We start from the raw sequence: 21,163 nt of genomic DNA on the forward strand, positions 1-21,163 counted from the left end.
AAACGCGAGATCATGACCTAAGCGAAAGTTGGATGCTTAACCGACTAAGCCACCCAGGCGCCCCTACAAATTTATCTTCTTATAGTTCTGTAGGTCAGAAGTCTAACACAGGCCTCACTGGGATAAAATTAAGGTGTCAGTAGGGCTGAGTTCCATTCTAGAGGCTCTAGGGGTGAATCCACTTTCTTGTTTTTTCCACCTTCCAGAGGTCACCACAGACCTGGCCAGTGGTTCTCCTCCTCTGTACTCAAAGCCTTTCTAGCCATTCTTTGTAGTCATATCTCCCTCCCTACTCTCCTCTTCTGCCTCCCTTTTCCAGTTTTGAAGGCATTTGACTAATTGATTGCATCTGGCCCACTTAATAATTCAGGAAAATCTATTTTAGAGTCAAGTGACTAGCAACCTTAAGTATTCTGCGGGTGAAATGTAACATATTCACAGGTTCTGGGGATCAAGACCCTGGACATATTTTTTTTCCTTTTTTTTAGGGGGGTACTTTATTCTGCTTACCACAGACAGTAAGGAGCTAGCTAATCTTGAGAGGAAAGGAGGCCAAAAGGGTGCGAATGCACTGATATAGGGCAATGGAGAGCAGGTCCATGTTTCTGAGGCTTGACATAAATCCTCACCGTTTTGAAGACAGCTTTGGCTGCCCTATAAAACACTAAACAGGCAATTTTGGAGTGCAACATTAGGAAGCCATTATTTCACTCAAGGTGAGAGTGTCTAAGGGAGGGAATAACTGATGTTTTTATTTGGTCTGAGGCCACATTTGCCCATTTCTTTAAACACTTTTTTAATGTTTATTTTTGAGAGACAGAGAGAGAGACAGAGACAGAGAGACAGAGACAGAGACACGGAGCGCAAGCGGGGGAGGGGTAGAGAGACGGAGACACAGAATCCGAAGCAGGCTCCAGGCTCTTGAGCTGTCAGCATAGCTGACAGGGGCTTGAACTCAAGAAAGGTCAGATCCTGACCTGAGCCCGACCTGAGTCCGACACTTAACCAACTGAAGCCACCCAGACGCCCCTGCATCTGCCCATTTCTAAAATTTTCATCAAAATCACGACAGAAAACCTCCCACAGATTGCTGCATGGGCAGTTTCCGGTAATGTGGCTGAATTTGTCCAGTAGATACTGCAACCCAGGCCTTGAAGACCGGAATCCTGGCAAATCCCCAGTTAGCAAGGCTGAACCTCAAAGAGCTAAACACTAGTGTGTTTTTTTTTATTTTTTAAATAGTCCAAACCGAAAAGAAAGCAGGCAGTCCTTGTTCTTAAGGTGTTTCCTTAATAGGGACAAGAAACTGAAAAGCTGTGCCTGGCTTCCGTCAACAAAGCCGGACTCTGCATGGTCACGTTCAACAAACTCGGGTCCCACCAGAGAGCGCCCTCTCCTCCACCCTCTCCCGGACAAGCTGTCGAAGGAAGTCCCGCACAGCTGCCTCTGCTGACGCCACGCCACTCCGCCTTCCATGACGTCGGCGCGGAGTCCCAGGAGCGCGGGGGTGTCGCGGTCCAGACGGTGGAGGCGGGCCGGCGGTCACGTCGTTTTCCGCTTCCGTCATTTCCGGGTGTGACCGCCGCTTCTGTCCGGCTGGGCGCTGGACGCGTAGGGTGCCCCCTTACTGCCTCTGACCGTTTGCACAACTGCCCCTTCCCTGTTCCCAGCGGGAAGGACATGAGTGTTCCTAGGCCGACGTCCCCGGACGGGGTCCTGGCAGGGCCACCCCAGGGCCTGGGGGCCGGGGAGCAGACGCCGGGTACGTGCTATGGGGCGGGGCGGGGCCGGGACCCGGGCCGTTCCGCGGGACCCAGCAGCTTGGCCCCGAGGCTGTGGCCCCGCGCGGAAGTGGGGGACCGCGGCGACCCCGTGCCCAGCAGAATTAGTGGGGAACGAAGTCTGGTGGGGAGGCGGCGTTTGGGTGGCGACTGATGGTGAGGTCATTCTGCGACTGTGCGTTGTTGACTCCAGCACATTGTTCGCTATTATACGTTGGTGGTTGAAGATGAATTTGTCAGAAAGATGATCGATTTGTAATTCAGGGAATTGATACATTCGGAATTGATGTATTCAAGTATTTTGACCACTCACTCATGAAATGCTCTTTTACTTATTGACGTTCCTCCAGCAGTTATTTCAACCCGAGGTCCAAGAGCTATTTAAACCCTAATATTCCTAAGACGTCCATTGAATGCAATGAATTGACTTGCTAGGCAGCCTGAATGGTACTATTTTTATACCATCTGTGGGAGGATTGAGAAAACAGCCCAAGAAAATAGTTTCGGGGTCGTCTGGTTCATGTGAGGAGCCCCACATGAGAAAAGCTGCAGGACTTTACATGTATTGTTTCTACCTCCTGTTTTAGGAATATAGGGGTTACTTAAAAATAGTGCTTTCAGCCCTTTTTTGCTCATGCTTAAACTTTGCACTTGCATAAACTGCTACTATAAATACGACTTCTTTGTATATGTGCAGCTTGGGTCCTTCTCCGCTTGCCTTTCCATCTGCTTGCTGTATACTTTGACATGGTTGTTTTGCACCAACCTCACATACGGCATGTGCATGAATAAAAGTGGATGTCTGATTCCGTTAGTACCAAGTCACCTTCACTTGGAACTTTGACAGTTACTCTTGATTTCCTTCTCACTTGCCTCCTACTTCTGTTTTGGTCTAGGGAATTCCACTGTGCAATTGCCATCTCCTCTCTGTAGTTTCACTCTTCCAAGAACAGTTGTAAGGGTACCCACCCCCAGTGTCTTACTCTTCCACTGCATGTGTCCCACTGTTGTCATATCCCTGCCCCAAGATAAAGCTCCAGTCATGTCATTTTCTCGCTGAGAAACCTTGAAATGGCTCCTTACTACTTACTACCCCAAAGGGCAGACCCCTTAGATTGACCCTCAGGGATCCCCATAGGCTGGCCACAGGGTCTTGTAACTCACTGTTGCATGTGTCCTATATTCCAGACCCCCCCAAACTACCTTGTCTTTCCAGAGCAATCCTGTAGTCCCCCCTTTCCTTATGCTACCTTTTTTTTTTTTTTTTTTAAACCCGTATCTTATTCCTTCTACTCCTTTAGAATTCTTACGTATTTGGAAATAGTGGCCCTCAAAGATTGTTCTGGCAGTGTAGATTGGTGCCATCTCTTAGGAAGGCAGTTTTGCAGTCTGTTTAAGAAATGCATAAGCTCTGTCCCATGATTCTGCTTTTAAGAATTTATCCTACAGAAACATTGAGGTGGATATGCAAAGACAAGCCAGGAAGTGCATGGCAACATTATTTGAAAGAGCAAAGTGAAAATAACCTAAATACCTATCCTTAGCTATCTTGGTCTCTGTGGGCTGCTACAACAAAGTACCACAGGCCAGCTGGCTTAAACAACAGACATATTCCTCAAAGTTCTGGAGTTCTGCAAAGTCCAGGATCTGTGTGCGGGCCGATTAGTTTCCTGGTAAAAGCCCTCTTCTGATCTTGCAGATAGCTGCCTTCTCCCCTTGTCCATACCTCACATGGTGGAGGGAGAGAGTTCTGGTTTCTCCAGGGATAACCCCATCGTGGGGCCTCACCTTCATGACTTCATCTAAACCGCTTTTCTTCCCAAGGGCCCCACCTCCAAATACCTTTATGTTGGAGGTTGGGGCTTCAACAAAATAATATAGGAGGGACACATTCAGTCCATAGCAGGGAACTAGTTAAACAAAATATGGTAGAATTCTATTCTGTTAAAAAGAAGGTAGTAGATGTATATAAGTTCATATGGAAAGATATCTAAGATGTATATTTAAGAGTTGCAGAACAATATGAGTAATATGATTAAAACAGGGTTTATGCATGGGTATACAATGGTAATTTTTTTGAAGGCTGTATTAGAAAGTACAGAGTGACTGGATTAAGGGAGTGAGAAAGAATTTTTTTTTTTTTAAGATTTTATTTACTTTTAAGTAATCTCTGCACCCACTGTGGGGCTTAAACTTGCAACCCCGAGATCAAAAGTCTCATGCTCTACTGACTGAGCCAGCCAGTGTATGCTGAGAAAGTATTTTTACTATCAGCTTATACCTCCCCCTTTTGTGTTTTAAGTTTTTACAGTGAGTAATACTTTTTCTTAAAGGTTTGTTTTGAGAGAGAGCGTGGGAGAGGGGTGGGGGGGGTGCAGAGGATCCAGACCAAAGCAGGCTCCCTGCCCACCACAGACAGAAGATAGCCCAAGATGGGGCTCAAATTCACAAACCACGAGATCGTGACCCTGAGCCGAAAGTCAGACGCTCAAATGACTGAACCACCCAGGCGCTTCCCCCCTCATTTTTTTCTTTTTCTTATGTTTCCCTCCGAGTTCCCATACAATTTGTCTAATGCCACTTCTCATATATTATGATTATGATTCCCCTGTATCAAGCCCTTTGTGTGTGTGTGTGTGTGTGTGTGTGTGTGTGTGTGTGACTTGATTAATTTATTCTTGTAACTTTGGAAACTAGTACATAATACAGGTGTGCAACTAATGTTTCTTGTATGAGTAGAGTAAGGACCCTTTCTTTTAATCTCCCACAGTAAAGTATCTTGAACTTAATAACTTAATGTATGTAGAAACATGAGTAAATTAGACTCTTCCAATTATTAACCAGAATATTAGGGTAGAGTAGGAGGAGGATTGGGAGTTAAAATGTTTATATATTGTAAGGGGGACGTATTAGTTATTGTTCTTAAAGTTGGGATATCCTTATTTGGGTGTTTCTGTTGTTTATCTGTAATACTTGTTTTTGTATTTCCTTAAAGAGAGTTGCTGTTACTGTAATCAAGCCTTAAGCAATAACATTAATTTTCAGATATTCTTTATTCACTTACCATCTGATGGTACACTGTTGGCAATATCTGTAAATATTCTACTTTTTCTTGTTATATTTTAATTTCATTTGTGGAGTGCTTCAGTTTCTGGTTAGCTCGTCTGTTTGAATATTGCCTTGTGACTTGGAGAATTCCAAAGTTTGTCCATATATTTCTCAGAATCAAAATAAAAACCATAGTATTTTTATATCTATAAAAACTTAAAAAAATTTTTTTAATGTTTACTTATTTTTGAGAGACTGAGAGAGACAGAGCGTGAGCAGGAGAGGGGCAGAGACAGAGGGAGACAGAATCCAAAGCAGGTTCCAGGCTCTGAGCTGTCAGCACAGAGCCCGGTACAGGGCTTGAACCCCTGAATCATGAGATCATGACCTGAGCCAAAGTCAGATGCCCAACCGACTGAGCCACCCAGGCGCTCCTATCTATAAAAACTTACTTGAATATGACAGCATGTTGTTTTCTTCCATCTTGCTAAAATGTAAATCTGTGGTGAAAACTATACTTGGAAGTAAGCTATAAGGAATGTGGCATGATAAAGGTATTTTACATAATGATCTAATTTGATGTTACTGAGTACTACCAGATTATGATTAAATGGAGATGTTTCAGAGTTTAATATTTAAAAATGCTCTTAGAGTACAATTTTAGTCATGTTACCATCTCACTTTTTTTTGTCATCAAAGAAAATTTTTTGTTTTACTGTTTATTTTTGAGAGAGAGAGAAAGACAGAGCATGAATGGGGGAGAGGCAGAGAGAGAGAGGAAGACACAGAATCTGAAGCAGGCTCTAGGCTCTGAGCTGTCAGCACAGAGCCTGACGCAGGGCCCAAACCCATGAACCGTGAGATCATGGCCTGTGAAGTCAGAGTTTCAACCAACCGAACCACCCAGGCACCCCTTTTTTCTCATTTTAAACCAGTGATTCTAAAATCTTAAAAATCACTCATTGAGCCATGTTTAGAAATTGTTTTGTACTTTTCTTATAGGAGTAGTGATTGACGGTTATTCATATTAGACATCTTTTGTACAGGTTTGATCTTTAAGTAGTCTCTCCACTCAACAGGGGGCTCATGTTTGTCTCACAACCCCAAGATAAAGAGTTGCACGCTCCACTGACTGAGCCAGCCAGGCGCCCCCATTTTAGATGATTTTGAATGCCTGACTGCTTATACTGTTATTATTCAAAGGGAGAGTACGAGGCATAGTTCCTGGCACACGTCTAGATTTACATGCAATCATTATATACTATTTTTTATGGTAAATTAAGGTGGGTGCTGAGTCTCAAGAGAAGAGAAGTCCTTTGAAAATCTTCTAACAATGATAGAACAGCCTCCCTTTTACATATAAATAATATATCAAGCTTTATGAAAAGTAAATATCAACTCACATTTTTACTTACATTGAGCTGAAAAACAAATGTTTTAGGCTATGCATTTATATGTACATATATATACATATATATATAATTTCTGCATGCTTTAGAAAAGAAGAATTTATTGCTTTCATACAGTGACTTTTTCCTACTTTTAGGCCTTAGACTTTTTTTTTTTAAGCCTCAGACTCTTAATAATCCATTGAGAACTATACATCCTCTGTCCTGAAAAATACATAAACATTTAGAATATGTCCAGACTTTACCTTATACTAGTAGCTTAAAAACATTTTTTTGAGTGCGCTTATCCTGTTTATTAGAGGACACTCAGACGGTAAAGCTAAAAAGAAGAGGAAGGGGGTGCCTGGGTGGCTCAGTCAGTTAAGTGTCTGATTATTGATTTGGGCTCAGGTCGTGATTTCACGATTGGTGAGATTGAGCCCCATTTTGGGCTCCAAGCTGGCCACACGGAGCCTTGAGATCTCTCTCCCTCTCTCTCTGGCCCCCTCCCACTTGGTGTGCACATTCTCTCTCCCACTCTCTCTAAAAATAAATAAACTTCAGAAAAGAAGAGGAAGGAAGGATGCCTGTAATGTCCTGTGTGTGTGCTCCGAACCCCACTGCCAGCCTCCTCCCTCACTAATACTTCGCTTACCCCTGTGTCCATTTAAAAGACTCTTACATTTGATTTTGTCTTGGGGACAGGTGTAAGTGACACTTCTCCAGATGAAGGGTTACAAGAGGACTTGACTGTAGAAGACAAAGCTGTGGAGCAGCTGGCAGAAGGATTGCTTTCTCACTACCTGCCAGACCTGCAGCGATCGAAACAAGCTCTTCAGGAACTCACGTGAGTGAACAGAAACGCTGGGTGCGCTCGTTTCCCCTTTGGCATAGTCACAACTTACTGCTTAAGTGTATGCTGTATCAAGGTATAATATTTTGTAATATTGTCATTAGTGGTGGCAAATGGGAGCGAAGGAATACTTAGTAATCTAAACGTAAAAAGTGAAATGAATACTCCTAGAGTGTGTGGTCTCTTATAAGAAGTACCCTGGGCGCCTGGGTAGCTCAGTCACTTCAGCATCTGACTTTGGCTCAGGTCATGATCTCCCAGGTTCATGAGTTCAAGTCCCACATCAGGTGAGCTTGAGCCCCGCTTTGGGTGAGCACGATCCCTGCTTTGGGTGAACACGATCCCCGGATGAGCCCTGCTCCTCCCCCCCCCCCCCACACACACACCTTGGGGCATTCTCTATCTGTCCTGTGCTCACTTGTGCTCGCTCTCTCTTAAAAAAAAAAGCACCCTTGCATCTTATCTAGACTCTTTGATTAGTTTAGGTATCTTACCATTATTTTATGAAAATATCGCCTCTTGGGGGTGTTGTAGGGTGCATATACACCTGTTTCTGAGTAGTGTTGCAAAATTGCCTCCGTAAGAGTCACATTTGTTTTCAGTCACTCATTCACATGAGTTGCCAAAAATCTTTAAGTATCTTTTTTTGGGAGGACCCGTTTCATTTCTGGTAGATAGTCTACCAGCTAAATAAAGGATTGGAGGATACACCAAGAGAAGAACAAGATAAGGAAGAATGGAATTAGTAGTATCAGTATGCAAAAATACACACTAACTTTATCAGCTCCCGCTCAAAAATAGCAGCTTGCACTTCTACTGTCGCTGGGGTAGGACCTCACTTGCCTGCCCCAGCTGGCCTATCATTTCTTCCTGTGGGGGTCAGCCTGAAATGGGCTGTGAGCTGCTGCTGCTGCTCTAAGACCTACCCTTTGAAAAGTTACCTTAAAGGCCTGTATTAGGATAAAAGGAGAGGAATGATCAACTCCTAGGTCCCTTTGGTAAATATCAGTAAGTAATGTTATAATCCGTGGGTTTGGAGGTGATAAATGAGTATAAAAGTGGTACTGTGTTCTGTTCTATGTGGTCCACTACTGTAGTTAGGGAGTTGGCAATGCTCTCGGTTTTAGTTCTGATGAGGCTTTTTTATCCAAGTGTGTGGTATGCCTTGTATTTTAAAGCCAGTCAATTCTTGTGGCAAAAAAGTCATAAAGATTCTGTAGGGGAGTTTGGATGAAGTATGAGTGGCTGAAAGAAGGCAAGAAACTCTGCAAGCAAAAGATACCTGGAGCTGTTTTGCTGGGAAGGAAGCTGGGACCCACAGTTTAATTGCAGAGTTTAATTGATGACATTGGCTAAAATTTAGTGTTTTTTAATTGATTCTTTTATTAAAACTTTTTTTAAGTTTATTTATTTTGAGAGCGAGAGAGAGAGTGAGTGGGGAGATGAGAGAGAGAGGGAGAGAGAGAAGAATCCCAAGCAGGCCCTGAGTGTCACCTCGGAGCTTGATATGGGGCTCGAACTCACTAATTGTGAGATTGTGACCTGAGCCAAAATCAAGAGTCGCATGCTTAACTGACTGAGCCACCCAGGCACCCCTAAAAAAATTTTTTTTAATGTTTATTTTGAGAGAGACAGAGATAGCGCACGAGCAGGGGAGGGGCAGAGAGAGAGACACATACACACAGAACTCAGAGCAGGCTACAGGCTCTGAGCTGTCAGCACAGAGCTGAGGCTGACACAGGGCTTGAACTCATGAACCATGAGATCATGACCTGAGCTGAAGTCAGACACTCAACCAACTAAGCTACCCAGGCGCCCCTAAAATTTAATGTTTTAAATAATCCCACTTCCAAGGCACCTAGATGACAACGATGATGATGATGACGATGACAACAATGATAGTAAAATCAGTTACTGTTTATTACTACATGTTCTCCTTGCACCTTATATACCATATCTCAGTCCTGACACCTACTGCTGAAGTATTAATATTATTCCTGTTTATAGTTGAGGAAACCAAGGTTCAGAAAGGTTAAGGAAATTGAAAAAGATTATACAGATAATGGTAGAATTAATAATTGAATATGATGAGTAAGCAGTTATTAGACCTCTTTAGTGTTAAGGAAAGATAAGCAAATTTCAGAGAAAGGAAAAAGGTTTTCTAGCAGCTGGCTCTTTCATCAGTCTCTACAAATCCCACTGCTGATAAAGATTTAGGGGAAAGAGTACTGCACAGAGTGGGACACCTGCGTTCTAGTCCTGACTCTCTTGTCATACAGTTTAATTTTCACGAAGCCCCTTGAAGTTACAGAAACAGGCCCACAGAGGTGAAGAAGGTTGTGGTAGATACAAGTTAAGTTTACTTTGTAACTAATAATGGGTAGGGAAAACCAAGAAAAAAACCAACTTTATGTGTAAGAAAGGTTACGAAAGTTCTTTTGCATGTATTTGTCATTTTAAGAACCTTGGAAAGAAAGAAAACAGAGATTCTGGGATTTAGGCCCTAAAAGTCTCCGGCAAAAAAGTCTCTGGCAAGGTACAATTGTAACTAGCCTTAGTGGAGTTCCTTTGTATAAGCCACACTTGGACTTTCCAAGAAATTAGCTTTTTCTCAGCGGATCATTCCCCAGATACTGCATCGATGCTTCCCAGTCATTCCCAGCCTATTTACTACAGACTGTACAAAACTTTAAGGGAAAGGAAGGCCAGTCATTTCTGCCTGATCCTGCATCTAAATATTCTGTGGAACCTTTTTCTAAAGTGTCTAGACTTATGGACCATGAAAACACTGTACTTATGAGTACTTTTTTTTTTTTTAAATCATTTTTTATTTGAGAGAGAGAGAAAAAGCAAGAGAGAGGGAGAGAGAGACTCTTAAGCAGGCTCCATGCTCAGCATGGAGCCCAGCACAGGGCTTAATCCTATGACCCTGGGATCATGACTTGAGCTGAAATCAAGAGTTGGACACTGACTGAGCCACCCAGGCCCCCCTAATTACTGTTTTATTGTAAAGAATACAGATCCCGCCAAATGAGACCCATAGGGGAGGGTTTGGGAGTATGTCTACCACAGAGCTTCTATGGCTTTTCCTAGTGAAATTAGGGCATGTCACCCTCCTGGCACATTGATATGTTTACCAACCAGGAAACTCTCCTGAGCCTCAGTGTTTAAAGGTTTTATTGGGGCTTCACTCTGTAAGCACAATTGATTGAATCACTGGCCATGTATTTAAACTTACTCTCCAGCCCCCTTCCTCCAACCTCCCATCTCTGGAGAGTAGACTGATACCACAGGGCTCAGAGCCCCAACCCTGTCACCACATGATTGATCTTTTGGGCATGACCAGCCCCATCCTGAAGCTCTAGGGGCCCACTATAAGTCACCTCGTTAGCATAAACTCTGGTGTGCTTGAAGAGGGGTTATGAATAATGAAGATACTTCTATCATTTGGGAAATTACAAGGGTCTTAGGCATGCCAGGGATGTGTGACAAAGATCACAGAATTCATCGTTATACAATAAGTGATTATTCAGACCTTCTGCCGTTTTTTTGTTTTAGTTTATTTATTTATTTTGAGGTGGGGAGAGACAGAGAAAGAGGGGAGAGAATCCCAGGCAAGCTCTGTGCTGTCAGCATAGAGTCCGATGCTGGGCACGACATCACGAACTGAGATCATGCCCTGAGCCGAAATCAAGAGTTGGACACTTAATTGACTGAGCCACCCAGGCACCCCTCTTTTGCCTGTTTTTAAACTGTTTTTTGTTTTTTTTTTTTAATGTTTATTTACTTTTTGGGAGAGAGGGACAGCGCATGCATGCATGAGTTGGGGAGGGGCAGAGACAGGGAGATAGAGGGTAAGAAGCAGGCTCTGGCTATCAGCACAGAGCCTGACTTGGCTTGAACTCACAAACTGTGAGACTATGACCTGAGCCAAAGTCGAATGCTTAACTGACTGATCCACCCAGGTGCCTCAGGTTGTTTATTTTCTTACTTTTGAATTTTAAGTGTTCTTTGTGTACTTTGGTGTAAGGCCTTTTTGTGTCTTAGAAATTTTTTCTCTGAGTGTGTGCCTTGTCTTTTAGTCCTTTTAATAGTTTCTTTTACAGAGAAGAATGTTTTAATTTTAAAAGTCTGATTTACCAATTAAAAAAAATTTTTTTTAATGTTTATGTTTGAGAGAGCAGAAGCTGGGGTGGGGGTGAGAAAGAGGGGCACAGGCTCTGAAGCAGGCTCTGAACTGACAAGCTGAGAGCAGTGAGCCTGATGTGGGGCTCAAACTCAGAAACTATGAGGCCTAATTGGAAGTCGGACACTCAGTGAACTAAACCACCAGGTGCCTCTTAAAGTTTTTTTTAAAAGTTTATTTATTTATTTTGAGAGAGAAAGCAAGAAAGAGAGAGTGAATCCCAAGCAAGCTTTGTGCTGTCAGCTCAAAGCCTGATGTGGGGCTTGATCCCCGTACACCATGAGATTACAACCCGAGCCTAAATCAAGAGTCCAACACCTAACCAGACTGAGCCACTTAATTTTTTTCTCATGGATCATGATTTTGATATTTCATGTAAAAATTAATCACCAAAGCAAGGTTGCCTAATTTTTGCCTGTGTTTTCTTCCAGATGTTTTAGAGTTTTATATTTTATATCTAGACCTATGGTCCGTTTTGAGTTAATTCTTATGAAATTGTAAGGTCTGTGTTTAGGTTAGTTTCTTTGCACGTCAGTGTCCAGTTGTTCACTCACATTTGTTGAAAAGACTATCCTGTCTCCACTGCATTTCCTTTGCTCTTTTGTCAAAGAGGCGTGGACCGTATTTGTGTGGGTCTATTTAAGAGTTTTCTGTGCTGTTGCATTGATCAATATGTCTGTTCTTTTACCAATATCATACTGTTTTGATTCCTGTAGTTTTGTAGTAGATCTTGAAATTGGGTAGTGTAATTCTTCTAGCTTTGTTCTTCTTCATTGATGTGTTGGCTCTTTTCGGTCTTTGCCTTTCTGTGTGAATTTTAGAATCAGTTTGTTGATATCTCCAAAATAACTTGGTGGTATTTAAATTGAGATTACACAGATTCCATAGATGAAGTTGGGAAGAATTGGGAAGGTAATACTGAGTTTCTTAGTCCATGCACTTGCAATATCTATTATCTATTACTTGGATCTTTTAAAATTTATTTCATTGGAGTTTTATTGTTTTTGCATATAGCTCCTGTACATATTTTGTTAGATTTATATCAGAGTATTTCGTATGAAGGTAGGTATTGGTTTTTCTAATTATTCACTGCTGACTTTTATACATTAACCTGATATCCTCCCAAAAGCTTACTGTACTCACATATTTTGTTGATTCTTTGGGATTTTCCACATAGCAATCATCTGTGAACAAAGACAGTTTTATTTATTTCCTTTTCTTGTCTCATTACATTAGCTAGAACTTCTAGTATGATGTTGAATAGGAATAGAGAGCAGACATCCTTTCCTTACTCCTGATCATAAAGGGAAAGCATTTAGTTTCTCACAAGGATGATGATAGCTGTAGTTTTTTTTTTGTTTTTTTTTTATGTTCTTTATCAAGTTGAGGAAGTTCTTCTCTCTACTTTGTTGAGAGTTTTTAATCATGAACAGGTGTTGGACATTATCAGATGTCTTTTCTGCATCATGTAATAGGACCAAATGATTTTTCTTCTTTAGTCAGTTGAAATGCTGATCACACTGATTGATTTTCAGATGTTGAACCAGCTTTGAATACTTGGAATTAGTCTCATTTGATTGTGGTGTATAATTCTTTTTATATATTGTTGGATTTGTTTTGTTAATATTATGTGGAGGATTTTTTGCATCTCTGTTCATAAAAGATACTGGTCTAGGGGTGCCTGGGTGGTTTAGTCGGTTAAGCATCTGACTCTTGATCTCACCTCAGGTCTTGATCTCAGGGTGGTGAGTTCAGGCCTTGCTTTGAGCTCTGTGTTGTATGTGGAACCTACTTAAAAAAAAAAAAAAGATATTGGTGTGTGGTTTTCCTTTCTTGTAATATCTTTATCTGGATTTGTTTTTAGCATAATGTTGGCCTCATAGAATGAGTTAGGAAGTGCTCCCTCTACTTGAGTTTGCTGGAAACTATTATGGAGAATTGTATAATTGCTTCCTTAAATATTTGGTAGAAATTAAGTATGAATCCATCTGGTCCTGGCATTTTCATTTTTGGAAGGTTATTACTTACTGATTGCATTCCTTTAACAAATGTAGGCCTACTTAGATGATCTGTATCTCCTTGTGTGAGTTTGGGAAGTTTGTATCTTTCAAGGAATTAGTCATTTCCATCCAAGTTATCAGATTTGTGGACAGAGTTTTGGAAGTATTCTTTTATGGTCCTTTTAATGTCCATGGAATCAGTGATCATTTCTCTTCTATAAATCATGTTAGTAATTTGTGTCTTCTCTTTATTTGTTAGTCTGGCCAGAGGTTTATCCATTTTATTGATCTTTTGAACCAACTTTTGGTTTTACTGATTTTTCTTTATTGTTTTCTAGTTGTAACAGTGTTAATGCTTCCCTGCCTATGTGGGATCATTGACTTGCCGGGTTCTCTTCTCACTTGTTCTGTATTTCACTTTCTGTGGTCTCTCGTCAGAGCTGAAGGGACAAACTTGTGCCCTGTGGGGTTTGCCAAACTTTTTGCTGGATGGTGGAGATGTTGTAGCTGCTCTTCATTGTCTTCACTGCTGTTTCTTTTCTTCATCATTATTCTCTGTTTAGCATAGTTTTGCAAGCAAATCATGTCATAGTTTGCCTGTAGTATTCTTAAAATATTTAGAGGCGCCTAGGTGGCTCAGTTAAGTGTCGTAATGTTGGCTCAGGACATGATCAGTTTGTGAGATCAAGTTCTGCATCGGGCCTCTCTCTCTTTCTCCCTTTCTCTCTGTCCCTCCCCAGCTTGTGCATGCAAGCACACACTCTCTCAAAATAAATAAACATTAAAAATTTTTAAAAAATATTGAATTCTGTGGCCCCTCAGTGTTGCGTATCCTGTGAGCCCAGCATTGGTTGATCTGGAGAGGAACATCAGGCTTCTGTTCCTCAGTAAAAGGTTTTTAATCAGAATTTTAATGAGGGACCTTAGAAGTTACCTGGTGTGAGCGTCTCACTTTATAAATAAAGAAATTTAGGCCCAGAAAAAGAAACTAAATTCATAAGATTATACTACTGGTTATTGGTGGGGAATCTTGTGATTCCTTGTCCCATTTTTTCATCTTCTTATTAACCTCTTTTGATTTAGTATAACTTGACGCTGCATTTTTCCCAACTCTAATCTAAAAGGTCATGGCTCCCCAGGGCACCTGAGTGGCTCAGTCGGTTGAGCATCTGACTTCAGCTTAGGTCATGATCTCACGGGTCATGAGTTCGAGCCCAGGCTCGCTGCTGTCAGCATGGAGCCTGCTTTGGATCCTCTGTCCTCCTCTTCCTGCTTCTCCTGCCTCACAGACTCTCAGAAACAACCCTTTACAAAAAAGTTGTTGCTCCCCATTTCCTTTATGGTAATGTTGCAGTTTTAAGATACATAAAACATCAAGTTTTTTGGGCAAGATAGTATAAAAAAGCTTTTTTTTTTTTGGATAATTCAGAGTTGTTAGAAGTAACAAATAATATGATTTTAAATGATTTGATGATTTCAGTTATTACGGCATCATTTATTAGTACTACTCATTTAGGCAAGAATAAAAGACACAGTTATCAGAATGTGAATTTGGAATATTATTTTGAAAAAGATTTTTTTAGACCAAATACGCCTTGGGAGTTAATAAATTTTCAGCTAAATTTTTACTTTTGACATTAACCAAGATGAAATGTGATTCCTCTTTAAAAAAATTTTTTTTAATGTTTATTATTTTTGAAAGAGAGAGACAGTATGAGCAGGGGCAGGGGAGGGGCAGAGAGAGAGAGGGAGACACAATCTGAAGCAGGCTCCAGGCTCCGAGCTGTCAGCACAGAGCCTGATGCAGGGCTTGAACTCACAAACTATGAGATCATGACCTGAGCCAAAGTCAGATACTTAACCGACTGAGCCACCCAGGCGCCCCAAATATGATTCCTTTTTAATGAACGAACCAGCACTTAACAGTATGTACAATTTATTTTGGCTATGTGCTTTTGTTTCAGACAGAACCAAGTTGTATTACTAGACACACTGGAACAAGAGATTTCAAAATTTAAAGAATGTCATTCTATGTTGGATATTAATGCTTTGGTAAGTATGATATAAGTTGACAAACTTAATGACAGCTTAGAAATAGCTAGGTTTTCCTGTGCGACTTTGTACTTAGGTATGTTTAGGATCTTTTCCTCTAATTTTTTTTAACATTTAAAAAGGTTTTATTTATTTATTTTGAGAGAGGGATGGGGGAGAGAATCTGAAGCAGGCTCTCCAGAGAGAGAGAAAGAGAGAGAGAGAGCAGGGGAAGGACAGAGAGAGAGGGAGGAGAGAGAATCCCAAGCAGGCTCTGAACCAGCAGCATGGAGAGCAATGCAAGGCTCGAACCCCTGAACCATGAGATCATGACCTGAGCCTAAACCAGGAGCCAGATGCTTAACCAACTGAGTCACCCAGCCACCCCTTTTCTCTAATTTTTAAATTATAGAATTTGTCTTTTAATGGGAAACCATGATTTACTTTACTAGAACTTCTGTTGTCTTGAATTATCATCTTTCAAATGTCGAGCCTATAATAGAAAACAGAACTTATTTGTGAAAGTCTGGAATAGATGTGTTCATAGTTAAAGACTTCTAAAAGGGAACTAAAAGTAAGGAAATATTGGGGTACTGTTTTTCCCCTTAAGGAAAGTGCATCTTTCCTAATCAGTTACATGGCTTTTTAAAATCAGCCTTTTATTTAACTGTATGGCCTATTCCTAATGCCATCACAAATTAACACTGAAGTGGACCTTTTGGGGGTCCTTAATAGACCCTTTATATCTTTCAGTATATATGACAGTAGTTGAGTTTCATCAGAAGCTTTGTACCTTTTTGATGAGAGGAACTGCTACTCTTTATTTTAAGAAACAGGGAATTAACAAAAATAAGGAACTTGTGGCTACCTTTCTCTTCACCTCAACATGAAGCAGTAGCTTGGTTTGCATGACTTTGTAGACTTTTATGTGAATGTCAGAAAATGAGCTTTCCGTTGGACAAGTGTGTCTCATTATTTTTTCCCTTTGTTACAATCAAAAACAAGTCCATCTTGTCTCGCATTAGGCAGAAACCTGGGGTGGTAAATACAAAGTCCTCTATCGGTTTTCTGACTTGTTGTGAAGGAGGTGGACAAGGCTGTGCTGACCTACTTGTGACTTCCCCACTGAGTTCATATTGCACCAGAACAAATATTTGCTGAGTGAATAAAAGATAAATGAATGAACCAAGCAGATGTAATAGTGTTGCTTCAGTCTGAAGGGGCAGAAACTTAAGTCTTCCTGTGCTTTCCTCTCTCAGCCCAAGTGGTTCGCTCACCATTCAGGAACTGAAAACTATGAGGCCCAGAGAGAGAGGAAGTGGGTCTGGAAGCTCTAGATTCATCAGACTCCGGCTTTACTTGTAGATACACGAAGGCTGCAAATTTCTATCCCGACACTCCCCTCATTCTGTTACCTGGTCTTCTCTGTTAACCTTGGCTCCTGAGAACGAGGTGCTTTTTTCTTTCTCTCCCATCCCTGGCTGAGATGGAAAAGTCTGTACGTACCAGGGCTTGGGAAGGAGAGTGTCCCTACAGAGGTGGTTCTGCTTGGTCTCACTTTAGAAGCCCACGGAACATGACGGATTTGTCCACAGCCCTCCCGGGATTCTCTGACCACAGCCAGGTTTTTCCTGACGGGCGCACACTTCACCTTGGTTGTCTGTGTACCCTGCTCAGGTTCTCCTGTGGAAGGACAGGAGAGTGTTGTACTTTTTCTCAAATGAAACTCCTAGCATTATCAGAGAGTCTTACTAAAATTGTAGGGTTATATTGCATGTTTTTAAAGCACAGTGTTCCCTGTACACAATGTAAATGTCTATTTTATGTTTAGTAACTCTATTTGAACTGAATCAAGTGTTTTCAAATATCTACTAAAGGCTTAAATAAAATTTGAACTTTGGAATTAAAATGTGGAGATACAAGGCTTTAAAAAATGTGGCCAATTTAGGCAGAATGAACAGTAATTTATTATTCATCCATTTTACTGTTTCAGTCCATTTTTTTCCCTTTTTAAAAAACTTAGGCCTATTTTAACTTGACTTTCCATTTTCTTTTCCATGTTTAGTTCACTGAAGCTAAACACTATCATGCTAAGTTGGTGAATATAAGAAAAGAGATGCTGATGCTTCATGAAAAGACATCGAAGTTAAAAGTGAGTTGAAAACTGTTTCACATTCTTTCTAGAAGTGGAGGTTTGATTGTTTTTTCAAATATTCATTTTCCGACTTCTTATGTATCCGTATACAATAACATAATTCATGGCAAATTGTTTTCCTTTAAAACATATTCTTCGGAACCCTACTCTGGGCTTTTCTACTAATAGGTGGGCTGAGGAGCTCATATTTTCATTGTCTTTGGAGTTTTCATTCAGTAAGAGTTTGGAGTAAGAAATTTCAATTTTTTTTTTTTATATTAAGGAGGATAGTAAATTACCCAGAACAAACTTAAAAGTTAGGTATGAAATTTAGTAATGCCTATGGATTACCTCAAGTCAAAGCACTGCTACTTTTAAATTAGACCACAACAGATAAGCCTCGATTATGCTCTTGATTTTGAATTTGTTTGACATAGAAAAGAGCACTTAAACTGCAGCAGAAGAGGCAAAAAGAAGAGCTGGAAAAGGAGCAGCAACGTGAGAAGGAATTTGAACGAGAAAAGCAGTTAACCGCCAAACCAGCAAAGAGGACCTGAGAAGCTGAGTGTGTCTGTTCTTCCTCCCCTGCCCCACGTTGCTTGCACGCAGGGCGGCCTAGGTGTGCACTGGAGTGAAGGTAGTGCCTTACACCATTGGCTCGTGTTGTGCAGGCCTTTTCCCAGCAGGGCTCTCTCCGCATCTTCATTTCTGCTATCAAGAAGATTTTTTCCCCAAGTAGAAGACATAATGTCACTCGGTTTAAATCTTTGAATGTGGCTTTTCAACTTCTGTTTTGCATCATTTTTAAATTTGTTATTTTCACTTTGCGTTATTTATCAACCGGAAAATGGTTTGGTTGTTTTATAGTCTAGACTCTAAGTGATTAAAAACTAGTATGAAGTCTTTAGCTTCTTGAGAAGTGTGGATTGAAAAGATTCCGTTTCTTATATGGAATGACTTGCCTTTAGGGCAATACAGTCCTGGTTTTTGGTAATTGCTCTTTATTGCTTGGTTCAGAAGAAATGCCAGCTGTCTAATCACTTATGCCCATAGAGAAGAGATGGTGTAAGCCTTTGTGAAGAACATAATGGAGAAATTCGTAATAGGAAATAATAGCATCTTAGACATCAGACAGGTGGGCAATATTCCAGATAGATTCCACTAACCATATACACTGTCTGCTTCCTAGTGTTGTTGCTCTTTAGTTCTTACATGTTGTCTGCGTTGAGAGTAGATTATCTCTACCCCTAAAGTAAGTTTGGCAGGGACGGTAGAGCTGTCACACATGCAAATATGCTTAAATATGTAGGATACTTAGTAAGAGTCATCACACTGAGATACAGTTGCCAAATCGATAAGATAGGAGTCCAACTTGCCAAGTGGAACTTCTGACTGCTAGCTCTGTGTATCCACTGATTGGCTGCGTGGCCTTACATTTTCTTTGCTTTAAAAAAAATTCTTCAAGTAGAATGATACTTATACCCACTACCCATGTTATAGATAATGACAAGAATGGTGGAAAATTAGCAAAAGCTTCTTCACGAAAGAGGCAGCATGATACCTTTAGTGTTTTCTAGATTTTTCCCCTCAGTATTTTCAGTAGGAACTTATATGAGGGAAATATTAGGAAGTTTCATTTTCTAAAGCTAAGAGTATATTATTAATTGTTTTAGTAGTATTTAATATCCAACTGGTCTCCAATCTATATTACATAGAAACTGTACAGAACCTATCAAGGTGTATGTTTAGAATATGTATCTTTTATAGTCTCTATTACAATTTTGGTAAGCTGGAATCACTACCTCTGATCTCCTATCAGGCTAATTAATGATGGAGAGGGCATTAGATTTAAGCTAATTGCTAAAAACTGCAATTAGCAGGAAAATAGCCGGAAAACTGGTCTGTTTGAAGATTTACACAGTTTGTTGGAAAGCTGTTCTCTTTAATGAATGAATTATGATGTCACAATTTACTTGACTTTGACCTTATATTGAGAATATAAATATATTTTATTTTAAAAGACTACATTTGCCCTCAAACACTAGCTAAAACTGCCGAGGGCAAGATTATTAGCACTTGCAGTACAGTGTCACCTAAATTGCTGAATGAACTCCTCTGTAAAGGCTCTGCATTGTCTCTCAGAGTGTTTATGGGCCAGCTGCCTTGATCATCTGAAATGCTGGCTCCTGGACAACACCACTCTCAATCTGCTGAAGCAAATCTGTTTGTTTTGCCTTTTTTTTTTTTTTAAATGTTTCCCCATGTGATTCTGACGTACCTTAAAAGTTGAGACCCACTGGTCTAGTGGTCTAGGTCAGAGGTTCCCACACTAGGCTGTATGCCACTATCACCTGGGAACTTAAGCAAAACAGACATTCTGGAAGATTCCTACTCATTAGTTCTGAGGTGGGTCCCATGCACATTTTAAAGAGCTCCCCATATAATTCTGATGCAGGGAACCACTGGTCTAGACTGTCTAGTGATTTATATTTATAAGGAATGAAGTAGCTTAAAAACTACCCAATAACTCTTGGGATTAATCTTACAAAATAAATTCTCAACTGCTTTTGATAGAAAGTCAGATTAAAGACTGAAATAGATAGGAGGTAGGAAATAGATATAGAATTCTGGTTAATTAATTGAACTTTTGCAACCTGCATTAAAATAAATCATGTTTATTGAATGAGTGACAAGGCACATACACTTTTAGGATTGTATTTAAGATATGAAGATTTTTTAAAATGTCAAGGACATATATTAGCAACCACTATTTCTAGGTCAGTTGTAAATCAGAAGTACTGTTAATTTTGGTAATTACAATCTAAAACTTGAGCTGTATTTCAGTAGCACAAAACATATCTTACTGACTAAACCTAAATGGAATCCTTCTAGTAGTCTGCTGTATTTTTGCACAATATAATAAATAAATTGTTAACTTGGGTTGGTTTTTTGGTTGAAAAAAATTGCCTTTGTTTTGAATTATATCACGTATGTACTGAACTAAAATGATGAGAGTTAATTTTGTATTTACTTTGTAGTAGGTATTAGGTGAAGATGCAGACATTGAATGTAATATAGATTGTGTCTGCAGTGAGTTTTGGGGTGGATACAGTTTATAAATATGCCAGTTATACACCCTTGTACATTTGTCTGATTTTGAACTTGTACAATGAGGACTACTTTTTACACATTTAATAAAAAAAAAAAAGTCTCTGAATAATCCCATGTCATTTATCCACCGTTTTGTATACAGCACTGTATACTTCCCTTTATGTTTATTATTTTAAACATTTCACTCCTTCGCTTTCCTCACCTGTCATCTTCCTCTTAATGTTCTCTGTAGACTGTATCACACAATGAGTGGTTCATTCATGAAATCCTTTTCAGAAAGGTGACAGAAAGTGTTGTGAAAAGAATCTGGGTGAAAAAACCCCACTTTATAAAGTTATTTACTATTTGAGAATAGAAATAATAACTACAACTTTTAATGATTTGGTAGGAAGTGCTTTATAAGGATCCCTGCATGAATTGCCTATAAATAATGGAAATTTCCAATTAATAGGATAATTTAGGTCAGGTTTAAAATTTTTTTAACTTGGGGGCATCTGGGTGACTCAGTCGGTTAAGCATCTGACTCTTGATTTCAGCTCAGGTCATGATCTCACCGTTTGTGGGTTTGAGCCCCGCTCTCTGCTGACAGTGTGGAACCTGGTTGGGATTCTCTCTCTCTCTCTCTCTCTCT

The 21,163-nt window shown here is 40.3% G+C and overlaps 1 protein-coding gene across 1 annotated transcript; it reads left to right on the forward strand.

The window, feature by feature from the left end:
- Positions 1-1,262: 1,262 nt before the first annotated feature.
- On the forward strand, positions 1,263-20,641 carry BLOC1S6 (biogenesis of lysosomal organelles complex 1 subunit 6). The gene is made up of 5 exons (XM_039250073.1): positions 1,263-1,762; positions 6,923-7,064; positions 15,221-15,308; positions 17,353-17,439; positions 17,859-20,641. The coding sequence occupies exons 1-5, from the start codon at positions 1,351-1,353 to the stop codon at positions 17,976-17,978; spliced, it is 849 nt and encodes a 282-aa protein (XP_039106004.1). The 5' UTR covers positions 1,263-1,350; the 3' UTR covers positions 17,979-20,641.
- Positions 20,642-21,163: the final 522 nt, after the last annotated feature.

The sequence above is a fragment of the Hyaena hyaena genome, unplaced genomic scaffold, assembly GCF_003009895.1.
Source record: "Hyaena hyaena isolate Hyena2069 unplaced genomic scaffold, ASM300989v1 scaffold_361, whole genome shotgun sequence".
Classification (NCBI taxonomy): Eukaryota; Metazoa; Chordata; class Mammalia; order Carnivora; family Hyaenidae; genus Hyaena; species Hyaena hyaena.